At 29.7% G+C, this 26,044-nt stretch overlaps 1 protein-coding gene across 1 annotated transcript; it reads right to left on the bottom strand.

Moving 5' to 3' along the window:
• Positions 1 to 664: 664 nt before the first annotated feature.
• Positions 665 to 19,558, bottom strand: LOC107453416 (reactive oxygen species modulator 1). The gene is made up of 3 exons (XM_016070249.3): positions 19,390 to 19,558; positions 13,981 to 14,116; positions 665 to 1,778 (listed from the first exon to the last, which is right to left on the bottom strand). The coding sequence occupies exons 2-3, from the start codon at positions 14,109 to 14,111 to the stop codon at positions 1,670 to 1,672; spliced, it is 240 nt and encodes a 79-aa protein (XP_015925735.1). The 5' UTR covers positions 14,112 to 14,116; positions 19,390 to 19,558; the 3' UTR covers positions 665 to 1,669.
• Between the last annotated feature and the right edge of the window lie 6,486 nt (positions 19,559 to 26,044).

Consider the following 26,044-nt stretch of genomic DNA (forward strand, 5'->3'; position numbering starts at 1 on the left):
AATATTAATGGGTACAAAGTTTATTGTTATATACAAAATGAATGATACTGTATATAAATTTTTACCTTTTGAATCCATGTTTTTTTTATATGCATAAAGAAAATAAGCAGTATGAAACAAATAGTGTCTTTGGTTTTACTTTTAACCAGCATATATTTAGAAACCTTTTCCCTTATTAGTTAATTTAGAGGTTTGTAAATACCACTAATTTGATTCAAATTAATACATAAAGTGTTTAAAAAAATGCAAAACAAAAATATTACAATAAATTTAAGAACAAAATATGGGATAACAAGAATGAAATTTGCATTATATTTAGCTATTTTGAGCCACCAAGTACAATACAAGCCTTTTATTTGCTATTAAATGAGACAATAGTGTAAAAAAAATTTTTGATTTAAACTTGTATTAAGGGTTTTGAGGTTTGACACTAAAATTCAATAATCTACTTAGTGAAAAAGAATTGTGAAAAGTGAAAAAGAATTGATTTACTTTGTCTGTCATTAGGATTACATTTAAAATAAGGTCAGGATACTCCATTGATGAAGGAAAATACAAGCAGTTAAGTAAATTTAAATAAAAACAAGTTTAAAAATTGCATAAATATTATTATTTATGATTATGTTTAATTATAGCACATAACACACAATATATGACAACAAAATTCAAGTGACAGTAATTTATTTTTCAAGAATGCGTTTCTACATTTTAATTATAAAAAAAAACAATATATGGTTAAAGTATAAAAAAGCAAATACAAATAATCAATTAATTACAAAATCTAAAAAATTTGAGAATTAATAACCAATATTTATTATTTTTTAAACAAATTTGTAATATTTTTAAACATGGTTTAAAATTGAAAAAGACAGTACATTTACTGCAACTTGCATATAAAACTTTATACTTTTAAGCTTTAAATTTAAATATTAATTCATATTAATATAAAATATTCTCTTTCAAATCAAGGCAGAACACTATTACAACAAATAAAAGATGAAAACAAACATGGAAAAACAAGATTCAAATTAAATCTGACTAAATAGTCAGAATCTTCATTCTCTCAATGTTTTTGCAAAAGAAATGCAGGGAATATAACTTTAAAAAAATTAAACAATGATGTTAATGAAAGAATATTTTTTTAATACACTAGCAAAGAATCGACACTGCAACTTTTATATATATGTTTTTTTAATTTTTTTTTACTAAAAATATATTCATTAATAAATTTGAAAAGATGAGTAAGCTTTAAACAGCATGAGAAATCTTTTAAATCACAATTACTTAGGATTAAAAAAATTTCACTTGCGAAATTAATTATAATTAATTAGAAACTATTGACAGACTTTAACATATAAAAATTTAACAAATATTATTCAATTGCAAGAAACAATATAAATTCTATTAACTAATCGAAAAAAATTAAGGAATGGTGAAAGGAAATTAAGTTATTAAAACAATATTTATGTTTACAGAATATATAATTAAAGTTGTTCTGAAACTCAATGACTCAATATACAAGCTAATTATAGCACCAAATCTATGTCAAACATTTTCTTCATACGAGCTTACTTGTTTTGATTTTCAAGTCTTTCTTATTTTATAAAGCTCAAATAAGATTCTTCAATATTTTCTATTATATACTTCCAAAAAAAAAAAACTAAAAAAATCAACAGCGGATTCCTGTTCCAATAGCCATAAAAGTTCCAAAAGTGCCTCCGCCTTGAAGCATCATTTTTCCTACACTTTGGATAAGTTCTCTTCCTCTTATTCCATATCTGAAAAGTAAACACTCGTGTATTTGGCACTGTAATAATTATTATTTTATTTTAAAGCTATTGAACACAATGGAAATGTTACAATACCTTAAAACACAGTACATTTTGTCAAGAACAGATTCTACTAATGAAGACTACATATCAAATGCTCAATCATATTTTTCCTATGGAGTTAACAATAGCTCACACTAATGTTAACTCTTTTGAAAATAAAGTGAATTATTTTTTTCAAATATAAATGCTGGATATTGATTTTGAGGAGATATCTTTCATTTAAAAAATTTTAAAGCTTCTATATAAATTTTCTTGACAGCATAGTTTAATCATCTTTATTTAAAGATAAAATTGAGTTTGGCAGTTACTGAACTGAAGAAATATTTTTATAAAAACAAGATCAAACTATATCAAATAAAAATCTGCATCCAGGCCAGTTCACAATTTTCCGAGACATTTATGTCAGAAGTTTGTTCTTCCTGCATAGTTCACATTAGCAAGAAAAAAATTTTAAAAGGTATACAATCAAATCAAGACAGAATTCTGTTTAAAAAGCAAAGTTTGTTAAACCTACGCAAACCACGTAATTAATAATCAAATTTAAAACAGAACCCTATATTAAAAACGTCATCAGATATCACAAATCTAAATAAATTGTAGTAAAACTGATCTATAGAAGTTTCAAAGTGCTGCATGTTTGATTTTCATTTTCATAGTAAAAATAAATAATTTCACTAAGAAGAGTGGCAGTTGCAGAGATGCCAACTGGCTCTGGATAATGGAAAATATTTTCAAGAGATAGGCTTTTAATGCATGATTCTGATTTTAGTAAATTCGATTTATGAAGTTTCTACTCGCCACTACTTTTAAATAATTCAAAAGCTTATGTGTTGCGCCTTTTAAAAACCCAGAAAAAGCAACCAAAAATTTGCAAATTTTAGTTTGTAGTTCTCTACTGTTACCTACCATCCCTGCAGATGACTCTTAAAGGAAAATGAGTGCATTGTCAAAAGCGGACATGTACTTCACTTGAACTAGCAAAAAGCTACTTGTAAAACAAGAATAGTTTTGTATAAATAAATAACAAAGATACATTCCTGTGATTTTATATGCATTGGAAATATTAATTGATGTCAAAAAAATTTTTATGAGAAAACATGCAAGTTTAAATTCTCCATAAATGATATATTAATTTTCAAATTTGAGTTGGTGACTAAAACAAAAATCATCCAATTCATGTAAACAAAATTAGAAGCTTATTTGTTTTTACAATTTGTTTCTTTCTATAAACCTGCTATTGCTTCATAATAAACACTTAACATAAATATCGAGAGAAAAAAATGAGGGAAAAATAAGTTTGTTTAAAATGTAGAAGGGGTCTAAGAGATAAAAGAAAAGAATAAGATCTGGAAGAGAAATGTCCTCACACTTTCATGCTCTCTACATAATAGTTATTTTAAGATGTGCATAGAACATGGTTAACCAAAACCCAGGTTTTGAAGAAAAAACCTTATGCATGTGTGTTTGGCATTAAAAAAAAATTGCTGGCTTCTACTACTATTCCACATGCATACTTCATAGTTATATATACTAAATAAGAATAAGATATACTAGTATATTTTATTGTTACTAAGGAATTAAGAAAAGAAATAATTCTGTCAGAGAATGAGTTTTTTATCTACAGTATAAATGTACAATGAATTGCATAGTGATGAAATAACTAAAATGATTCTTTACAAAATATAAGGTTAGCTCTAAATCATAAATAAACATGATAGATAATTAGGAAATTTCTGGATATTTTTTGAGAAATTATATAATTATGAGCTGCAAATGTATATATTAAGTATTTATAGGACATTATGAGTTCATTTGTATTTTACCATAAATATATTCTTTATAAGGCTGATAATATGCAAAAAAATTATCTTGTACCTTTTATTTTTGATGGTTAAATAGTGTTAAACATTAAAATTTAAATATTTAACGCTTGTACTTTCAAGCATTCCATTTAAGATTTTAATAGGCACGCAAGCAGCATTTAAGATTTTAATAGGCACGCAAAAAATTTATTTAGTTTAATTAATATGATTTAATTTATTCTTTGTTAGAACACAAGCATATGAAGTACAACCAATATCTACAATCAACATTCACAATTTATTAATATATAATTTCATTATGTAATTTATGACTCCTTAGAGTAATTAACAAAATTTTATAAATAAAAAAATTAGCAAGCAGAAAAATATTCTTAAATATGTTTTTTCCACTCATTAAAAAGCAAAATATACGCTTATTTTATGTGTCATAACAATTTTATTAAACTAAAATGTAAAGTAACAGAAATTCTCTCTTTAGAGAACTATTTAAACATGACAGACTTTTTTTAGTCCCTAAGCATTGTTTAAACCAAACTAATCAAAAACATGAAAACATTCTTTCCAAGACAAATTATCATGAGAAAAGCAGTAAATAAGCGATTAATAGTTTAGATGTTTTGTTTTTCAACTAAAATTCTAATAATATTTTGCAAAACTATGGGTTCAAATTTAAAACTTCACCATCAAACATAGATATTTATGCAAGAGATGTAATATTAACCAGTATAGTCTCAGGTTGTCCAGTGAGAAGACATTATCAAATTCCCTGATAATTCCCAGTAAGTCCCATAATTTCCCTGTATCGCAGATGATGTTTAATTTTCAATTTTGTCAACAAGAAATTTTATAATCTAAAATATAATATAACCTATAATTATAATATAAACATATAAACATTATGCATTTGGAAATAAAGTAGATATTATACGTAGTAATGCAAACTTATATTTCTCCTAGTACATAAAATGTTACATAACTTCAACACTGAATAAACAAATACAAGAAATCACTGTATCACAAAAACGTTTATTCTCACATTATTTCACAAAGAATCAATCTGCTCCATTACATTACTAATTTCCTTAGTAGCATCTTTAATTTTAGCAATTTTTTTTCCAATTCTTTCTTGATCATCGCTGTTTTTTTCTTTTTGGCTTCAATAGCCAAATTTTCCTCATCTGCAAGCTTACGCTTTTTTGTATCTTCCTTCATCAAGGAATGAGTATTTCGGAAGGAATGTACAAGTGGTTTTGAAATTTTATACGAATTTACATTTTTTACCATGGAAATAATAGTATCATATACCATTTTCTGTGATATCAAAGTCTCTTCTTTTAAATTTTCTATCAAACATTGAAAGTTTACAGAGAAACCTCTCTCAACGCTTGCATTTCCGTTATATAAACTCATGGTGAGTTTCATGACTTTGGTGATTTCATGGTGGAATTTAAGGAGTTTAAACACATCTCTCCACAACACATCGAGATGACTGTCAGTCCTATTAAATTTTCTCAGCAGCTCTATAACAAGATTTTGTTTCAACGCACTTTTATATTGACGTTCAGCTTCATCAGCTGTTGGTCCATCAATCCAACCATTTTCCATGAGAATTGTAAAGAGATTCTTTATTCTCAACGAAGCCAAGTCGACAACAATTGCCGCATCTGGATTGAAGCATGTCACTGCCTTAGTCAGTGGATAAAGCAACGGTGATTTATCAAATAATTTTGCAACAAAGGACTTGTAACATGCAAGACAATCATTTCGAAATTGTGACACCTCAGTATTAGCAATTTTCTTTTTCTTGTTCCTCTTTTTTAAAGCATTATGTGCAGCATAGCCTAAATCAATTTTATCTGCAGGTAAAAAGTTCTCTTTATTGCTAAAATCTATTTTATGTAGGTAATTTTCTTTTATGATATTATCTTTAACAATTTTACTAATAATATTCACGCAAATAGAATGCAGAGAACTATAGAGAAATGGAACAAGTGGGGTGTCTTTTTTGGAACTCCTCTAAAAACGGCTCTACTTCAGCAATAAGAGACTTGAAAAATTGTAGTTTTGCCTCTAATAGTGGATCTTTAATAATTGCACAAACATTAATAAACGATTAAGTCCATAAATTATCTTTATTCAGCTTCACTCCAGATATAAATTTCTTCAGGTGGGGAATCATATCTATGGCACGTTGAGCAACATCTCCATTCTGCAGCCATCGTACAGGACAAAATGTAATTGGAAATACATTCGAGCCCGTATATTGTACAAACAAGGCACGACGTGGCGGAACATCTTTAAATAAGTTGTACAGTGACCGCAAAAACTAAATCAATGACCAATTTGTCATCCTGGTTCCCGTTTTGAAAGCTCCATGTAAAACATGCAATCCACAGCTGCCCATATTAAGAATGATCAGATGGCCGTCCTGGCTTTCGTCTCTTATCTCGGCTTTTAAATCCTTAAAAAATTTATGACAATTGGGCCATCCATAGAAATTTGCACCATTTTTGATATATTCAAAATTGACAAAGCCTCTTTAAAATTGCGCCTAATTTCGTCTGCTGTGGTGCGACTTAAAAATGCGTAAGTTAAATATCTGGTGCAAACAAGTTCTTGCTCATTACACCAGAACCTTACATTTATGTCCATCTGAGTCTTTTTGGAAACCTTAAGAGATTCATCGAATCCAACAGTGAAAAACTCGTATTTCGAAATATTTGTTATCAGTTCTGTTTTGAAATATGGAGCAATACCATATAGAATAGAATATGCTATTTTACTTTTTTTTAGTTTAATGCTTTTGGCAATCTTGCTATCTGGAAATAAAAGCTGAAATAATTCTACATCCTTCTCTGACATCCTAACAGATTTATGAGTAACAACGGTGTGAAGACACCATAAAATTTCTGCTTTCCATATGCTTTCCAGACACCATAAAATTCCTCTTTAAAATTGCGCCTAATTTCGTCTGCTGTGGTCCGACTTAAAAATGCGTAAGTTAAATATCTGGTGCAAACAAGTTCTTGCTCATTACACCAGAACCTTACATTTATGTCCATCTGAGTCTTTTTGGAAACCTTAGAGATTCATCGAATCCAACAGTGAAAAACTCGCATTTCGAAATATTTGTTATCAGTTCTGTTTTGAAATATGGAGCAATACCATATAAAATAGAATATGCTATTTTACTTTTTTTAAGTTTAATGCTTTTGGCAATCTTGCTATCTGGAAATAAAAGCTGAAATAATTCTACATCCTTCTCTAACATCCTAACAGATTTATGAGTAACAACGGTGTGAAGACACCATAAAATTTCTGCTTTCGTAACATCATCTCTTAAAAGGAATGATTCAAGACCTTGTCTTGTAGAAGGGGTAGACAATATTGGATCATTTAGGGATTCGACAGAACTGCTGCCACTCTCAATAGTTTTATTAGAAGACTCTATGCTTGGTGCTTTCCCATTGTCAGAAGTGAAAAATTTTAATGGTAATGTTCCTTGCATTGCTTTCATTCTTTTTACATGCTGTGCGCTTTTGGCATGGCTTCTAAGAGCGCGGTGGCCCATATTACTTAGTGAAAATGTTGAATGGCAAACAACACATTTTGCTCTATGGTTGTCTGATTCAACCTCCTTAACCCAGTCTTTGAATTCTGGATTATGAAGCCAATCCACTTGGAAGCGAGCAGCCATACAATTGTTTTATCTGCAAATAGAGTAAATATTCAATATAATGCTCATATATTGTGTGTATGGTATAATTTTAAAGAAATAGCAAGAATTTTTTTTTAAAAAAAAAAACTCTGTAGTTTGGAGAATCATTTATTTTTTCTATGCTGCTTACTATTAAATGGAATACTCATTGCATAAGATGATATTTGTATATCCCTTGTTTAATACCACTCTAGTATTTTTAAATTATTGTTGATTTAAATCATTGTTTTTTTAATGATATAATGAAAGCAACATTCAAGCAAATATTAATTTGCATGTATATTCTTTATATTTCTCTGGAGAAAGCATCATTATCATTGATATATTTTTTAAATTATATTTAGAAAAAAATCTATTTAAATAATTTTTTTAGAAAAAAAATGATGATTGATTTAAATCAATAGTTTTTTTCTAATAAAATAATGAAAGAAATATGCTATTGAATACATTTACATGCATACTGCATTTATCATATGTATTAGTAAAATACCATCATTACCATTGAAATCATTTATTCAATTATTATTGTTTGTATTTAATAATAAAACTTCATTTCATTCTATTCAAACTAAAACTATTTATATCTTATCATAAAAATTAATTTTTTACAAGAAAGATGCTTAAAAAAGCTTGGATTTTAAAAAAAAAAAAAACATTAGGTTTTAAACAGTGGTTTGAGTAATGGTTTAAACCAGTCAACCCAGCAATAAATTATTAAACACATATTTACAATTCTAAAATTAAATAAAATATTGATGGTTTCATGTAAGAATTTATTAAATTTTTTCTTGTCTTTAATACATGAAAAAAAATGTTTTTTCTTTGTTCATTCAGAGAGTTTTTTATTAAAATTCTGTAAATACGAATTAGCTGGATTTTTAAACCACGTGAGTACAAATTGTGAAAAGTTTTAAAAAGCGCAAAAAATAATCTTGACTAATGATTTATAATTTGCAGAAAAGCGAATCGTGATGCTTTACTTATAGATAAAATGTAGTCGATGCAGCAACCAAAATCACATGTGTGACTAAATTAGTCCTTGAAAATTATATATATAAAAAAAAACATTAATCCCCCTTTCATTAAATAAATGAATATTTAAATATTAGAGATAATAAAATTAACGGCTGCAGGAATAATTTTTTAAGAACTGGTCAGTTTCCTGACAACGAAGCTGGAAAGCCGTTAGTTATATTTTATACTCCTAAAGATTTTAACTTTTTTTTGTAGTTAAAATATCAAAAACAATATTTAAAATTTTCTGAAAAAGAATAAGAAAGAATATTAATTAAATAAAGAACTATGCCATCACGTGAAAATTGTAAATTTAGTTTATCGAAAAATCAACCTGCCGTAAACGAAAATAAGTTAAAATAAACACAAATTTATTGGAATAAAAATAAAATAAAGTTTATTAGAATAAAAATAAAATAAGCTATAAGAGCGTAACGAACAAAAATCTTCCATGCGGAGTTAATATTACGCAAAAATTAGCTTTTCTGTTATACATTCTTTAGAACTTATTTCTTAATGACATTATGTATATAAGACCTTAAAAATGAAATTAAGCAAATATTTTAAGATAATTTTAAATAAATGCTTAATAGTTATAATTTTTTTAAAAATAAGATAAAGAACTTACCACAGCTCCTTAGAAACAGACGCGAACACATGCACGATCCTTCTGACTCAGATGCAAAGCTGCATGTAGAAGTTCCACGTGACGATGTTGGATAGGAAATGACGTCAGCAACTTCAGGGTGACAGCTACTTACCGCACGGGAAAGAAAACTTGTTGGTGACGTCATCCATTACGAAGCGTAACGCCGCGGTTTGAAGCATTCGGCGATTGCTGGCTATTTGAATACTTTTCCCTGATTTACAAAGATTTCAGAAAAATTTCCTGATATATCCCTGATATTTCCATAATTAAAAAATTCCTTGATAATCCCCGGTTTTTCCTATCACTGGACACCCTGAGTCTAAAGAAAAAAAGTATAGTGTAAAAGTAAAATCTTAAAATGAAATGGGGATAGTTTGCTCTAACCTTTTAATATGCCCATCTCTAAAAAAAACTTATAAGAAAATTTCTGCATACTTAATCTAAAAATACTTCACATAATATATTTATTTGAAAATAAAAATTGGTTGCATATCATGATATGTATTATGATGATAAATATCCGTCAATATATTTTAACAAATACTGAAGAGATTACAATCCAAATAAACTATGCAGTGTGTATAATGGGTATGCATAGTAGGGTGTATCAAACACCCTTCTACAAACAAATCACTTTGTCCTCCATCTAAACATATTCCATTTCTTTTTTTAAAAAGATTAACACATAAAAGATTTCAATTATCTAAGAAATTTTAGGGTATCCATGGCAAAATCAAAATTTTAGATTTTGATTAATCATTAAATTCAGAATTTTTTATACTCAGTTACATAAATATTTTATTAAAAAAAATTTAATAATAATCATTTTAGTAATAATAATTATTTGCATCAATGACTAATATAGTTCTCTAGCAGCATTTACATCAATTATATTCAAATAAAGTTATCGACATAGCTAAAAAAAAAGTGACTACAATTGAAACTTATATATAATGTAGTGTTTCTTTTTTGTTTTAACTTGGAATTTTATTTAAAACTGATTTTTATATTTTATTTGAATAAGTATCTTACATAAGGCTTGATCAAACTTTCTAATTTTTGTTTCAAATTATATTCCAATCTTGATTTAAATAGACATTCTACCTTTGGCTTGAAGGGCTATTTTACTTTTGATTATAATAGTACATAACTTTAGTTTGAAAAGATTTACTATGTTTATTTAGCTTTATATTTTAATTTGGCCACAAAGGCTCAACTTGGAAACTAGACAGTTTCCAAATATTTTTACTCTTGATAGAAAGGTAACTTATGATTCAATAATAAGTAGCACTAGACTGCTAACTAATTTGCAAATTTTGAGGTGTAAGGTGTATCATATTAAAAAGGGCCTCCATGAAAACAGAACTACATGGCAATCCTCAAACCTACTGCTTTCCCAAATAAAAGTATTTTGTGAAAAAGCAAACATTCCAATGATGAATAAAGGAAAAGCTTGCGGGAAAAAAAAAACTTCTTTGCCATAATGCAAAATGAAAAATCCAAATCCATCCAAACTTTTGGTCAATGCATAATGACCATTTGACAACAGTTGAACCAAATGACATAATTCTTAAAAGAAAACTGAAATTAAAAGAAAAATAGTTACAGCTACAAGAAAGATGAAAGAAAATTGCAAAGAGAAAAGTTAGTTCCAACCTAATAACAAATGATATTTCCAATTTGACTGATAAAAAAAAAAAAAATTTAATAAAAACAGGAAACTAGTAGTATTTGCATTAAGAACCCTCAAGCAAGTACTTGAATAAATCATTAAAATAAAAGAGTAAGAACAAGTTTTTAAGTCCTATATAGCATTATAATATAAGTTAATATTGCTTTATAGGTCACATGCTTACATATGACTCTAGGACAGTAGTATGTATAAAACCACCAATTACAAAACAAAGAAGGCAGACAGCTACTATAGCAAGATCTTTATGCAACAGCAAGCAAACTGTAAAGAAGATTATAACTACTTGCTAGGAAGAGTGGTACTTTCCTAAATACTCGTATGCAATGAGATTCAAAACTTCCAATAACACTGATCAATAAATACAGAATGTACTATTGTACAATAAATATAAGAATTGAAACCTTGACCCTATAAAATGTTAGGTAAGTCCATAACTGTCAACTTAATATATGAACTGCTCACTTCTTGGCATTTTACACAAACAATTTTGAATATTACATTCGATACAAATTCTTCCTATAGTAGCCATGTCCCCGCTGCATATGTCAGTCTGCAATGGAAATTGGGACAAGCACTTTTTTGGTAAGCTTGTCACTGTCATATTGACAAAATCATTTTGCCTCATGTTTTTGATGACTTAAAGATTGAGTCTTCTAAGTCACCAGACATAACAAAGCACAAACAATTTTACGATAATTTTGATGAACAAAATTGAAACAATATGACAAAGTCACTGAATGTAGGAAGCACCAAACTATTGTACACAATTAAAATTTCTGTGATCAACAAATACAACAACTACTAACTGTCACAATAACTTCAAAACAACAGTTTGCAAAACTGCCTGACTTGACTTTACCAACTTAGTCACTTAGTTCCAGGTGGATAACTTGCAGTTCTACCATAAATGTACCTTAGAATGACATGCTATTACTTTGCTCCCTTATAAAACTCAAGTTTGTCTTTACCATTATATCTGAAAGTCAAATTAATGCTTTTGTAAAATCACTACTGGTTATCTTACCGAAGAGATGTTACCACTTGCTCTTTGGGGCAGCAAAGTTTCACCGGGGAAACAGAATGCTTTAAAAAACAGTTTCACTGATACTTTTTTTAAATTGTAAATATATAGAATGAATTTTAGAAAACCCAAATTTCAAAATATAATTTCAGTGCAAATATCTTTCTTTCTAATTTATCTGGAGCAGAATTTTGGTTTTTAATTTATAAACTAGAACTTGACTCAAAGTTTTAACAGATGTTTTCGAATGAATAAATTCTGAAATTTATACCATATCATTTATAAAAATATGTCTATGACTATGAGGAACAAAGAGTCTAGAGAAGGATTAATAAAACATAGGATAAGTAACATAGGATTGACAAAATGTAAAAAACATTAACAAAATATATTCTGTAGGTCTTTGAGCAACATTGACAAAAACTAAGATATCTGCCAAACCATCAAACTTTACTTGAACTTAAATTGAGTGTAATTGTATAAATTCAATGGAAAATTAAAACTAACTCTATATTATATTATTTTATTATATCCTTCAAAAGATTTAAGTTCAATATTTAATCAGAAAATATATTACTTTGATTTTATTTATTACATGCTTTTTTCAGAATTTCAATTTTCCATATTATGTTCGTAGGACTGGTGGATTACCTAAATGTCATTTTAATTTAATAAAATTTTGTGCATATTTTTTTAGTATTTTGAACAAAAATAACATAGGGACAAGCAACTTTTAAGACATTTGAAAAACATGGAGCATTTGACGCATGATAATTATATATTACACATAATTTTATTTATAAATTTAAAAGTGATTAATTAAAATTTACAAAACAGTTTCTTTTTTTATGAAGCACTACATATTTAGTTATTTTAAACTAAATTTTGCTTTTATAAATAAAACAGAAAGATTTTTTTATTTCAGATATTTTTGTATGTTTAGTTGTTCACTTATAAAACAAATAAATTTGCACACTTATAAGTTTGTACACTTATGAGTTCGTACATCTATAAAAAAATATAAGTTATAATTTCAAAGAACAAATTGATTTGATAATTAAAAAGAGAACAAAATTAAAAATGTAATTTGAACAAGTAAAATGTGGAAAAATCCACCAAGTGGGTTTAAGGATGGTTTTTTTTAAGTGGTGAAAAGATGGGGTTTTTTTTAGGCTGGGCCCACTTAAACTCTAATATAGTAGAACCAGTCTTACAATTCTAAAATTTACCCTTTATTTTTATCAAAAGACTTGAAAAGAGCAAAAAACACAAACACAATGAACAATCACACATTAAAGTCATCATATCAACACATTTTGTCAGCAGAATAAAATCAGTTGTGGAAGTATATCTTAAGGTTGATAGCCATGGTTACATTGGTGGCAGCTTAAAGCGCACCTAGCTTCAGATCCATGGTTATAATTACTAGCTTGCTGGAGATGTAAAGGTGTGTGCTAGCCATCATGCTTTGTGACCATCATGTTGCTGATCTAAAAATTTTGAAGCCTTAACTTCTAAACCCTTCCTGCCCAAGAACTTGTTGTTGTGGGAGTGCTTTATTTTCTTTTACCAGACATTAAAATAATAAAAATTTAAGCTTTTTATTTTATAAATTTATTACCTCTTAATATAACAGTATACCCCTTTCCAACAATGTCTTCATTTTATCCCCAAAATATTATTTTAACAAAGTTTTACAGAATTTGTACAGCTTCCACCAAAAATATTTTTATTTTAATATTTACATAAATATCATAATATGTGCGAAACCTGTTTATATATAGAAATTATATGCTTAATCCTGATGAGTTTTTTAATATTTTCTTAAACATTTTTAAAACAAAAACTACATCACTTTTTTTAATATAAGAGCATAACAAAACTTAACATAAATAAGCAACGATAATATTGTTACTATTATATTACAACATATTGTTTCTGCTATAATTTCAACTTTTATGACCATGTATAAAAATGAATATCTAAATATTTCTAAGTTATTCACAGGAACTGTATCAAGTTTATGAAATCATCAAGCAATACACTTTCAGTTTATATTTTAGCAACTTTATAATAAAAATAAATATTATATAAAATATAAAATAACATGAACATAAAATAACAGTGCATGAAAAAGTTCATATGAAACAATTGAATGAATTTAAAGAAAAAATATAAGTATAAAGATGCAAGTTTAGAAAGTAGTCTAATAATAAATCAAAGTACTTACCTAAGGGCAGAAAATCCACCAAACAATGCTCCTGACGCCAAACCAACACACATACCAATTCCAAATCCCATTTTCATTCTATCAAAACAACTGGGACCTTGAGAATAAGACGAAGGTGGTGCAACAGGCATTTTCTCTATAAACAAATAAAAATGTAAATAATAATAAGATAGCAAAATTAAAATTCAATAGAAATAGTACAAGATCATCAGGGAGAGTTATTAATTAACTCCATAAAGCTTTGTTCAAAGCAATTTCTTTACAGCTTACAATTTTGTTCAATGTGGAATATTATTAAGACCCTAAAAATATGTTTGTACATATTATTTTAATCCTTTATTAGAATACAGTTTCTATGGGAGGAAAGAAATCCCATAAGTCAAAACATTGCCAAGCTTTTCTGAATAATTGTTACAATCTTTTGCTTGAAGATTATTCAATCAATTAATATATAGTTATACAATTACTCTAACACCTGTTTAATAATAAATTCCTTTACTTTTTTTTAATTTGAAAATCATATAGTTATTATGTCAAAATAGAAAATTGCTGTTTGTGTTTTTAAAAATTAACCTTCATCTTATAGTACAGGGTGCATAGCCAAATCTCTCAACAAAAAACAAGCACCTTTTAAGCACTCAAAAAATATTTTTAAGCACTATTTACATTAACAAAATGCAAAATTTCCAGACTTTACGTGATCATGATAAAATAACTAGTTCTTTACAAAAAACTCTTTTCTTTATAAAATGATCAAGATATTTTTGGTTTGATATTTGAGGGTGGAAAATGAAGCCTGAAATTGAGAATATCTTGCAAAATGCAGCAGAATGCAATTATCTCACTGAACCCTGCTCAGTAGACGCACATGCAGACTCGCAAATACTTCATCAAACATCTAAAATGATTAGCGCTTTCATACCCAATGAACCGACGGGATGCCGAAATAGATCGTGGTGGAATTAATTGTGAAAACATTGAATAGAGCAATGTAAAAAGCACTCTTTTGCATAATATGGGGTGAAAATCAACATGGTAAAAAAAAAATCTCTTTTTTGAAAAGGTAAAATTAAGCACTTTTTAAAAACACCCAATGAAAAATGCACTTTATGAGATTTTAAAAAACGAAAATCGAAAACAAGCACCATGTACTACCAGACCTCCAACCTTTTCTTGTTTTAAGTTGAGTAGAGTTGGTTTTGCAACTAACAACTGCCTAGTAGTAACAGTAAAATAAACTTACAACCAAGAAATTGGTTAATAAAATCTGTGAATTAATGATAGTACACCACGTAAATATTCATCTTTTTTCTAGAACTATATATATATCCTACATATATTAGTGATGGCATCCACATCTCCACTTTTATATTTTCTGCATACCGGCCAATCCTAATTTTTTTTTTAAATTGCAGATAATTCACTACAAAATTCAGAAGAAATGACTAAAATGCAGGATATATCATGCGGTTCAAAACTCTTACGTAAATTTATAAAAATTAAGAACTGAATTATTTAACAATAAAATATTCAATATTTTTTTTATTTTAGAACAAAAAAAATTCTTCTCTTGATTATTTCAAACAGAAATTTTGACCCACTATTACGAAATAAAAAAATCGTTTGCTCTAAAAATAATGTTCTTTTCCTAATTTTATCTTCCATTTAAAATATGATGCAATGAGACTAATTTTGGATTGACAATATAACATCCTCTGAGTGCTGTAATCAATTCAAATTAGTAACAAAAGAATAATTAGTTCAGTCAGAGTGATATATTTGTTTCCCCGATTATTTCAAATTTGGTTAAAATAGAATTAATTGAGCATGACTTTACAGCCACACACAAATTTTGAATCAAGCAATTGTTTTAAAACCACATGTTTTCTTATACCCTTCAACACTATGATTTTCAAATCGCATTGAGCCTAAGTGCAAATATGTGACTTTTCAATGATTTTTTTTTTTCTTTTTGTTGGCAAACTGATTTCAACATTTATAATTTGGTTATTTAGCTACGTTAATATTTCCCATGATCTTATAAATTTTCTGGCTATCTTGTTAATTTTTATTACAAGCAAATTACATATCGTGCACTTGTAATAATACGATTAATTCACATTAACTCCATTGTGTTCTATGTGGTCTAGTCTAATGACTGTAATTGCAATGGATTTCCACATGATTTATGAAATCCTTATTTTTACTTCAATTTTATTATAACACACGAATTTCAAAACATGCATTTCAGTTCTCTGCAAAACATTTATTCTTCAATCGCATCTCACATGGCACTGACCAATGGTTTACATTGTTATGGTTGCGGATTTTTGTATGACAATTAAAAACATCATAATTTTTAATGCTATGTTATTATGACACACAAATTTCCATTTGATTTTATTATGATCTGACGTGCCAACTACACTTGCAAAGATGACAAATAGATTTAAAACTTGCAATTTTTAAAAATAAAAACCTATAGATGTCTGACCAGGGGTGACTACAGATTATACCTTTCAAATTGGTCCCTTTCCATGTTTTTTTTTTTTTTAATTTCCAGGGTTACCGGTCAAATCTGGAGAAAAATTAATTTCAGCGTTTTCCCTATACAATTAAACACAATACAGTAGAGAACCATTTATCCAGTATCCAGATAACCGGGAAAAATTTTGCCCGGTTTTCCCGCCATTTTAAACTAGAACGATTATGAAAGAAAAAGCGGAAATTGGACTCATCCTTGAAGTTGAGTAGAGGAAAATGTAAGGAAGGGGAGAATTTTTTTCCCCGTTTACCCAGAGAAACATCATTTCCTCCGTGACCTTGAAGGCAGGGAAGGGAGGAATGTTTCATTTTCTCTGTCAATCAAAGTCAAAGGTGCGGCATGCTGATTTCGCTTTCTGTTTGATTTACGAGGGGGGTTGGGAAAATGCATTGCATGCATATCAGTGAACAGAAGATGAAAGAGAAAAATATATTTATCTATTTGACATCGATTAATAAAAATAAAATCTTTTTCTTTTGAATAAATTCTCATTCTTTGGAAGTGCGATATCATTTGCAAGTTTTTCTTGATGTGGAATCACATCTGCTGTAATTAAAAATCGTGTTCTTATCAACAAAAAAATAAAATAAAAAGATAATTGTTTATTAATTTAAACATAGGATTATTTCATGAAGCAGATTGCAGTTTTGTTTTTCTGATTCCACTACGTTTGATATTTTTTTCTTTTCATGATAAATTTCGCACTCAATAAATTCTTTTTATTGATAAATTTTATCATTAGGGTTTTTTTAAATTCCGTTGATCTTGCCTTGTTCCAGGTTTTAATATTTACGCTAGTGTTTTTTTTAACTATCGTTTCGGTTCGATAATTTTCAAGTGTTTTTTATTTAGATTAATAAGTTTTCTTTTTATTTTATCGTTTCCCCCTGTATAATTAGGTATAAAATATATTACGTTATTTAATCATTGGTTTTGTTTATATTAGTTAATTTAAGAATTGTAATTATTTTTAAAAAATAAATAGGAGAATTTTGTATTTTTTAAACTTGTTTTTCTTGCCTAAACTTGTAAATTTTTTTATTCCTTTAAATGCTATTTTTCTAGCATTTTTCTTTTCTTTTTAAAGTTAGGAGTACCTTTCTTTTTTCTCTTACTTTATGCATTACACTTTTTTCTTGTAATTGGGGTTTGATAAAACATCGATTAACGACACTTTTTGGTCGATCCAGAAAACCGGGAAATTCAGACATCCAGGATGGCGATGTCCCGAGCATCCCGGATAATTGGTTCTCTACTGCATATTAAGAGGAAAAACAATTACTGCTCTCTTATATGAATTATATTGTGTTAACTATACAAGTTTTAAATGCTATAAAAACTTTCCTCAATTAAAAAAAAACTTTCAATTGAAAAAAAAAAAGAACAGCTGAACATCCCTAAATAATGCTAGAATAAATGAAATAGTTTAGTATAATTCAGTGTTTTCACTACAGCGTGAAAACGCGAGAGTCTCGCATATTTTTTTGTTTTCTCGAAATAAAAAAAAAGATTAACGCGAGAAGTTCGTGCACTCTATTAATCAATTTCAAAATGAGCGAATTCTGGAAAAAATTTCGTCTTTTGTCGTTTTGAATAAAATCTGTTTCACTTTTCTTCCTTGATCTTGCATTATTTTGAACATCGGCCATTGTTATCTAGCTTCCCTATTTACCAGTATTGGTCAGAACTGGTGCGAACAGCAGAACACCTCCCCCCCCCCCCGNCATTTCTCTGCAACCAGGTGTTCACCGTAGGTAAGGTTTCTTCATGTAAAATGTTTACATTTCTTGTGCATGAATGTAAGATGGACAAATACCTTGTTAAGGCAACATCTTCTACTCCGTAACGGACAAATGAAAATGAAACAAATGTCGGTAGAAACGGTCAAAACGAAACAAATACAGATATTTTTCAGTCAAATAAATATAATAGCTGATGAAAAAGTAGACATAGAACATTTTCCAAATGATGATGCAGCAAAAGTATTCAATTAGAAGATGTAAAATATATATTATAATTAAAGAAATAATTTTTTTCCAATTCTATTCGTGTTTTTTTAATTTTTAAAAACCTCACTTAACTTTTTGAAATCTCACCCTGTTTTTGAGAAAGGGAGAGAAATTCTCTCCCATTTTCTTTCTGTAATGAAAACACTGATAGTTGGAATACCATCTTTAAATATCCCATAGATTATGTATTGAGTGGTCACCATTTTTCAAAAGACGAAAATAAGAAACAAAATTCCCTGTATTTTCCCAGCTTGTAAAGAAAAAATCAAAATTCCCTACAATTTTTCCTTTATTTTAGGTGATTTTTAAATTGCCAGCATTTTCCTGGTTTTCCCTGAGGAGTAACAAACACTCTCATGGGCAGCTGCTCAGAAGTTACCAAGACTTGTCGATTATTCTGCCCAAGATTACGATACAGAAAACTCTCATTAATAAAAATCAAAGCGGATTTATTGACTGCATTTCCGACAGCTATTACTATAGATTCTCATAGGGTTTTTAAAATTTGTCCTTTTTTTGACAAAACTGTATTAGGCGATTACAAATATGTTCAAATTAAATATAGTGATCTACATTACATCACCGATTACATCAGAAGGTTTATTAATATTGGATATCACTTTACATTGTGTTCTGTATGCTTAAACAATTATAATTTTTTTTAATTCTAAGCATTCGCATTTTATAATACTTAATAGGAAACAAACACTAAAAATGTATAAATTATGCTGAGAGATTGAACACTTTTAAGTTAAAATATTCTATAAACATTCCAACAATATTTGGAAACTCAAGGAAAGGAAAGGAAAAAACGTGAGATTATACAATAGAAGAGCAAAAAGAAAGAAAATATACTTATTAAGCACGTAAAAACTTCCAACAATACTAATTCTGATAAAGTATTGGAAATCTTCTAATTTATAACAGCAAAATGGTATTATTTCTAATCTCGTGTAATTTAAATAAGCACTTGCAAAAGCGGTAAGTTGGTATACTATCTTAGTATTTTATCTTACCTTACCAGAAAGTATTTAGCTTAATACTTACATTGAAAACTTAAAACTGTACGATAAGGGCGACATCTATAAAATTTTCATAAAGTTATTGGCGGTTGCAACACTCGAATACGCCATCTAGGGAAAGACCGGTTTCATGCCTTTAGCCCTTGTCCTTTTCCTCTCCTCCTCTTCTCAGTTGTATGGATGGGTGGTTAATGTAAACAATAACAAGCGTCCTTAAACCGGAAGAAATTTAGAAAATTTCCGGTGTATTCCTCCACTTATATATTGTTGTTGTTATAACACGAGCGATTAATTCTCACTTGGGCCGGATCACGCTATTGGTCGAAAATGACATCACTGTTTGGGGGAAGGGAGATGGTGGCTGTTGGCTGGTGTTTGTATGAGTTTAGCGACAAATTTCGTATGCACGCTTGCTCGCTCGGAATTTATTTATTCCTTGCAAATGTTTACATAATATTATGTCGTCGTTAGGGTGGGGAGATAGGTAAATGTCCACTTCAGCATTTCAGACAATATTTATGTTTTAATTGATTTAAATTCATCAAAGCTAAAAACACTAAAAATAATGAATGTTTTTACAAATATAAGATGGTATAGTAAAATTACAAATACGTTTTTTTTTTTTTTTTTCGTTTGCTTGCTTTTCCGTAAGAATTATCTTTTGCAGTTATAAAGTAACAAAAATTGAAATAAACATAACCTCAAATTTACTCATACATCGCAATTTAGTTGTGTTATGAATAATTTTAAAAACTTCATAATCAAGCAACACGTAAATTTAGTTTAAAGTAATGACCAAAATTCTGGGCTAGCCTCCCCTCCCCCTGCATTTCTAGAACAGCCCCAGTTGCTAATGACGTAAAAGCAGTATAGCTTAATTTCACTTACTTAGATTCTAATAAAAAATTACCACAAAACTGTGCAAAATGTGAATATTGTCTTTATTACTCAACATTAATACCACGTGTGAATAGAGCGCATTTGAAAACTAAATATAAAATTTGTCGCCAAATCAAGATCTGTCGTTAAAATACTATGCAATACACAGTATATTCCTTCCCCAAACAGTTATGTCATTTTCGACCAATAGCGTGATCCGGCCCAAGTGAGAATTAATCGCTCGTGTTATAACTACGAGGCGATGTGTGAACAAGCCTAATATNAGCCAACAGCCACCATCTCCCTTCCCCCAAACAGTGATGTCATTTTCGACCAATAGCGTGATCCGGCCCAAGTGAGAATTAATCGCTCCTAGAAAATTTGAAACCCGACTTGGCGAATGTAAGATTGGCGAATTTCAAAATACGGTGCCAAAGAAGTGCCCGGGAGTCGACAATGTGTAAAGTCGCCCCCCGGANCCCTCTCCTCCTCTTTTCAGTTCCATAGGAATGTACTACGATATTTTACCTTTTCTTAGTATTTTACCTTTTTCTTCACTAAAAATATTTTTTTAAATTTCCGTGATACTTTTCTTTAGAACTATCTTTAATGTCGTTTTCAGTTCCATATAGTTTTCAAACTTAAAAGATTTTAATTTATATGAAAATCGAGAGAGAAACTAACTTTCTTCCTTCCTCTATGACTTTCCCCACGCTAATGGGGAAAGCATGTGAAGTGATGCCATAGGTAAAGAGTTCTGCTCTACGCCACCTGCAGCCCATTTCGATCACCAATAGCCTACCTTTGTTAGTAGAAATATTGTTGACGCAGAAGTTTTATTTTCGTTTTACATCTTTCTAAAAAAAAGTTAGGATTTTATTTCGTTTACTTGTTTTTCAATACTATGGATTCGGTGGAAAAAAAATTTTTTTTTAGAATATTTTATTGAATCTCTTTTTGTTTATTGCAATATTTCCAAATTGATTGAACATCAGTTTTCAAACATTGTTAGGTCGATCTGGGGGTCCCTTAAAAGAACAATTTTTTTTTCTTTTTTTTTCTTTTGATTTTTCAGAAATGTCACAGGCTTTTATTAATTTCATGAATTCGCTACTTGATATGTATAATTTAATAAAAATTTCAAACATTCTTTAATAAACTATATATTTTACACAATTTTTAAATTTACGTAGTAAATGTCCTACTCAAATTTAAATAATGCTTTTATTAAATCATTATGCTGTTTTAAATTCCATAACGGAAAACAAGGTTATTCATTTTTTAAAAAAAATATAATTTATTGTTTTTTGAGGTTTAATGGTTCAATCTCTTTTAATAGTCGTTTGGGCAATTGTAAGCACATAAAATAGAAAGATAATACTCCTGATATGTTTGATTTTTACTTTCACGACATAAAAAAATTTCCTGAAATAAAAATGGATAGAAAGATATAAGAAACGCATAGATTTTTCTTAGAGCTACATTCAGATCATTCAGAATTAATGCGTGCACATGCCTTAAAATTATCACTCAGTAAAAATGATCCTTTGAATCATAGACATTATAATCATAGATATTATCTTTGAGATATTATTATTTATGTCACTACTTCTTACTATTTAAGTTTACAGTATATGTTAAGATGGTCAAGTTTGGACATGACTCAATAAATTTAATGATATTAAATAAGTTTGTTTTTTTAATTAACGTGCTGCTTCAGTAGTATTACAAATTCTATGTAAGTAACACAGGCTCAGTTAAAGAGCATAATTTTTTTTCATAAGTTGCAGTTTAGCACTTCTAAGTAATTTTTAGAACACTACTACTCTTCCTTCTAAAATTTATTTCGATACGAATAAAATAATAAATCGACATTATTTTAGGAGGTTTGATATTCTACTTAATAATTACTTGCAACTAAGCAAATTTATAAGAGAATAAGAAAAATCAGTGCTGCCTCTTATGAAATCCAGAACTTTACTTTATATAGCCCATTATAAAATGAGATAGGTTGAACCATCAAAATAATTTCTAGAAACTTTATTATAAGTATTTTTTTAGTTATCTCAAAGTTATATATTCTTAATAAAGATTATTTAAATTTATTTTTAATTTTTTAGAAGTAAGAAACTCTTTAAATGGATGGTGTTTTCAAAATGAATGTAAACAACAACAATCCCGAACTCTTGACCTGCTCTACTTCCGGATAGAAAGTATACAGCTGCTTACTTTAACTTATTCTGATAGGCAATATTTTGTTGTTGTTGTTGTTAATTTGCGTCGCACTAGAGCTGCACAATGGGCTATTGGCGACGGTCTGGGAAACATCCCGGAGGATGATCCGAAGACATGCCGTCACAATTTTGATCCTCTGCAGAGGGGATGGCACCCCCGCTTCGGTAGCCCGACGACCTGCACGCGAAGTCGAGCACTTTACGGTAGCACAGTTTAACGAGGACCAATACCGCACACCCTCGGTTCCTACGCAGACTGATTCAAGTGGTCACCCACCCGCACACCGACCGCGGCCAGTGATGCTTGACTTCGGTGATCTGCTGGGAACCGTGTCTTAACGATCAGTCCACTGCGGGACGCAATATTTTCAAATTGATAATTTTGTTTTTAATAAAATAAATAAATTATATAATTTCTGAGCTAAAATCTACTGTTCTTCATAAGATATTAATGATATTAAGCAATTCTGGTGAGTTTGAAGTGAAAATTTGTTTTAGTTATTTAGAGATGTATTGTTAAAAAATGTGACATGGTTGCTAGATTTAGAAGGAACTCGTTTTTTGGCTGTCCTCACGACCTCTTTCTACTTATTCATTACTGTTTCCTCTTGTTGCAAGCTGTGCACCCTCATACTTTAATCTTAACATTTTAATGGAGCAGGAAGATTAAGTTCATTTTACAAATTATCCTTTAGGATTAAATTTTGAAGTTGGTGTATTGCTTACAATGTAGGAAGTGTTTCATAACGATTCTTTTTCTTGAATGACACTTCTTACTTTTTGAAATGACAAGTCTTCAAATGACTATTTTTATAACGATTCTTCTCTTAAGCACAAATAATAAATCGGATAACAAGTAAACGTATACAAGAAATACTACTCAAGAGAATTTCAAAACACAATGATCACGTTGTGAGCCAAATGACTTCAAAATACGCCAAAAACAGTAACCCGGAAGTATAGACAGTCAAGTGTATAAAACACCATCCATATTCGCATAAGGCCTGTTTAAACGATCCAATTTCTTGGACAGAGATTGATTAATATTGATGGAAACTTGTTTCGCTTTGAGCTTGGATCGTGTAAACAACCATCCAAGAACTTGGTCCAACTTCTTGGACGATAGTAGAGCATGTTCAACTTTCTATCCAAATTTTTTTCTCCCCTAACCAATCAGCGTCTTAGGTTTTGTGACTTCAACAAGCAGGCAGCAAATTATGTCAGTTTGTTGTCTGTTTTGATATATTTTAGTCCAAACAAATTGATCTGTTGCGGTTTACTTGTGTTATTATGATTTTATTTGAATTTATTTAGTAATTTTTAACTTATGTAAGTATTATTTTATAATGTTGAATATGAACAATGCGCATGCGCAAGTTTTTCTTTCAACGAATCAGTGACATTCAAGAACTTGGATAGTGTCAACGAATCATCCAATTTCTTGGACAGAGAAATCCGTCCAATTTCTCGGATTCAAGAAATTGGACCGTGTAAACAGGTCTTTATGTTATGCTTCTGCTTAAACAGACTTGATATTTTAGGAAGTCTTGTTATTGTAATTTTTTATCAAATTTACATGAAATTTGATAAAGAAAACCCTTAAGTCTTCTGTAATTTAAAAATTCTAACAGGTCGTAGGCCGAAAACAAACTGATAAAAATTAATATCGCGACATTATTAAAGTACTTTATTTTGTGACGTTTTCAGTGTTATCCCTTACTTGGCTATAATTGTGAAAATATCGGCGGTTGTTACTTTTTGGGTAGCATCATAGCAGGCATGTGAGGTCTTTCAAATATATTTGTGATTTGTTTCAGTGAAAGTTAAATTTAAAGAATGTGTAATTGTTAGCACTACAAATATAATAGTACTGAATGGCGCACGTTTCCAAGCTTCAGAAGAAAAAAAAATTAATTGGAAATTTTAACCCGGAAATCTTACGGCGAATTTCAACCCCTAGCAACACCCGTGCTTCGCTTTATACGGTCAACCATCCATATTTTAACCTTCCGTAATAGTTTTCGTACTTAATTGTCAAAAATAGTTTCTAAATTTTTGTGCTGTCCCATAGCGTGGGGTTTTAGGAAATAACACTCTTATATCTAACAAGCACTATTTATTAATTAATTACAACATTTAGAATTTAGAATACAAAAGATGCGTCTTAACGCAACGCTAACAGATGAGGAATACAAACTGAAACTTTTAGAGGGAAAGTCCCAATTCGATTGCGTAGGCGTGATAGTTCGTAAACATAGCCTCGAACGGCTAAATACACGACATCTCCTCCCCCTTTAAAATGGAGATTTAAAGGTCAAGTCTCTTAGGGGGCCGTCTAATCCTTTGTGATCGCCTCGGCTGAAATGGAGTTTGATGAGAAGTTGAAGTACTTCTCGGCAAAACAGCTGAACTCGGGTTCTTAGTTGGAGATGGTTGGCGAGTTTCTGGTGTTGATTTGACAGATTCAGAGTGTTTTTGGATATCTCCGCCAGGATCAGTGGGTGCAGGAGAATTATCCGCGGTGCCCATGTGTGGAGTTTCACTGCTGAAACTAATTCGTGGAACGTGAATAGTCTTATCCAAGATCTGGTCTCCTGTTCGCATTTGGTCTACGTGGCGTCTATACAATGTACCTTGCACATTAACTGTGTAATGAAGAGCTCCATCTTTGCTCATAACTGTTCCAAATTTCCACCTTGCGTTGGGTGAACGATAGTCTCGAATAGCCACCTTATCACCTTCGTGAAAAATACGATCTTGAAAATCATACGTGCTTTTTCTGATCTTCTCATTGACTCTTCCGACCAAGTCAGGGAGAACAAGATCTATTCTAGTCCTAATGTCTCTCTTAAGGAAAAGCATAGCCGGACTAATCATAGTTGTCATATTAGGAGCCTTGCGATATTGCATGAGGAAGGTGCTAACCTTTTGCTGGGTATTTCCTGCAAAGTTCTGCATGGCACGGAGAGATTGTTTTAATGTATGCACGTAGCGCTCTGCTTGTCCATTGCTGGATGGTTTGAAAGGGGCGCATGTCTTATGCTTAATGCCATTGCTTCGTATAAATGTTTGGAACTCTTGTGAAGTAAACTGTGTGCCGTTGTCGGAAACTAACACTACAGGTAGTCCAAAACGTGAAAAGCAATCTCGGAGGCATTCAATTGTCTTGAATGAGTTGGCTGTCTTCATGGGGTAAACTTCAAGCCATTTTGAATGTGCGTCAACAATAAGTAGAAACATCCGTTCAAATATAGGTCCTGCGAAATCAATGTGCACTCTTTCCCATGGTGCACTGGGATATTCCCAATGATGAACTTTTGCTTTTGCTGGGTCCGTTTTGAACCTAGCACAGTCCAAACAGTTTTTCGCAGAATT

The sequence above is a fragment of the Parasteatoda tepidariorum genome, chromosome X2 (genome assembly GCF_043381705.1).
Source record: "Parasteatoda tepidariorum isolate YZ-2023 chromosome X2, CAS_Ptep_4.0, whole genome shotgun sequence".
NCBI lineage: Eukaryota > Metazoa > Arthropoda > Arachnida > Araneae > Theridiidae > Parasteatoda > Parasteatoda tepidariorum.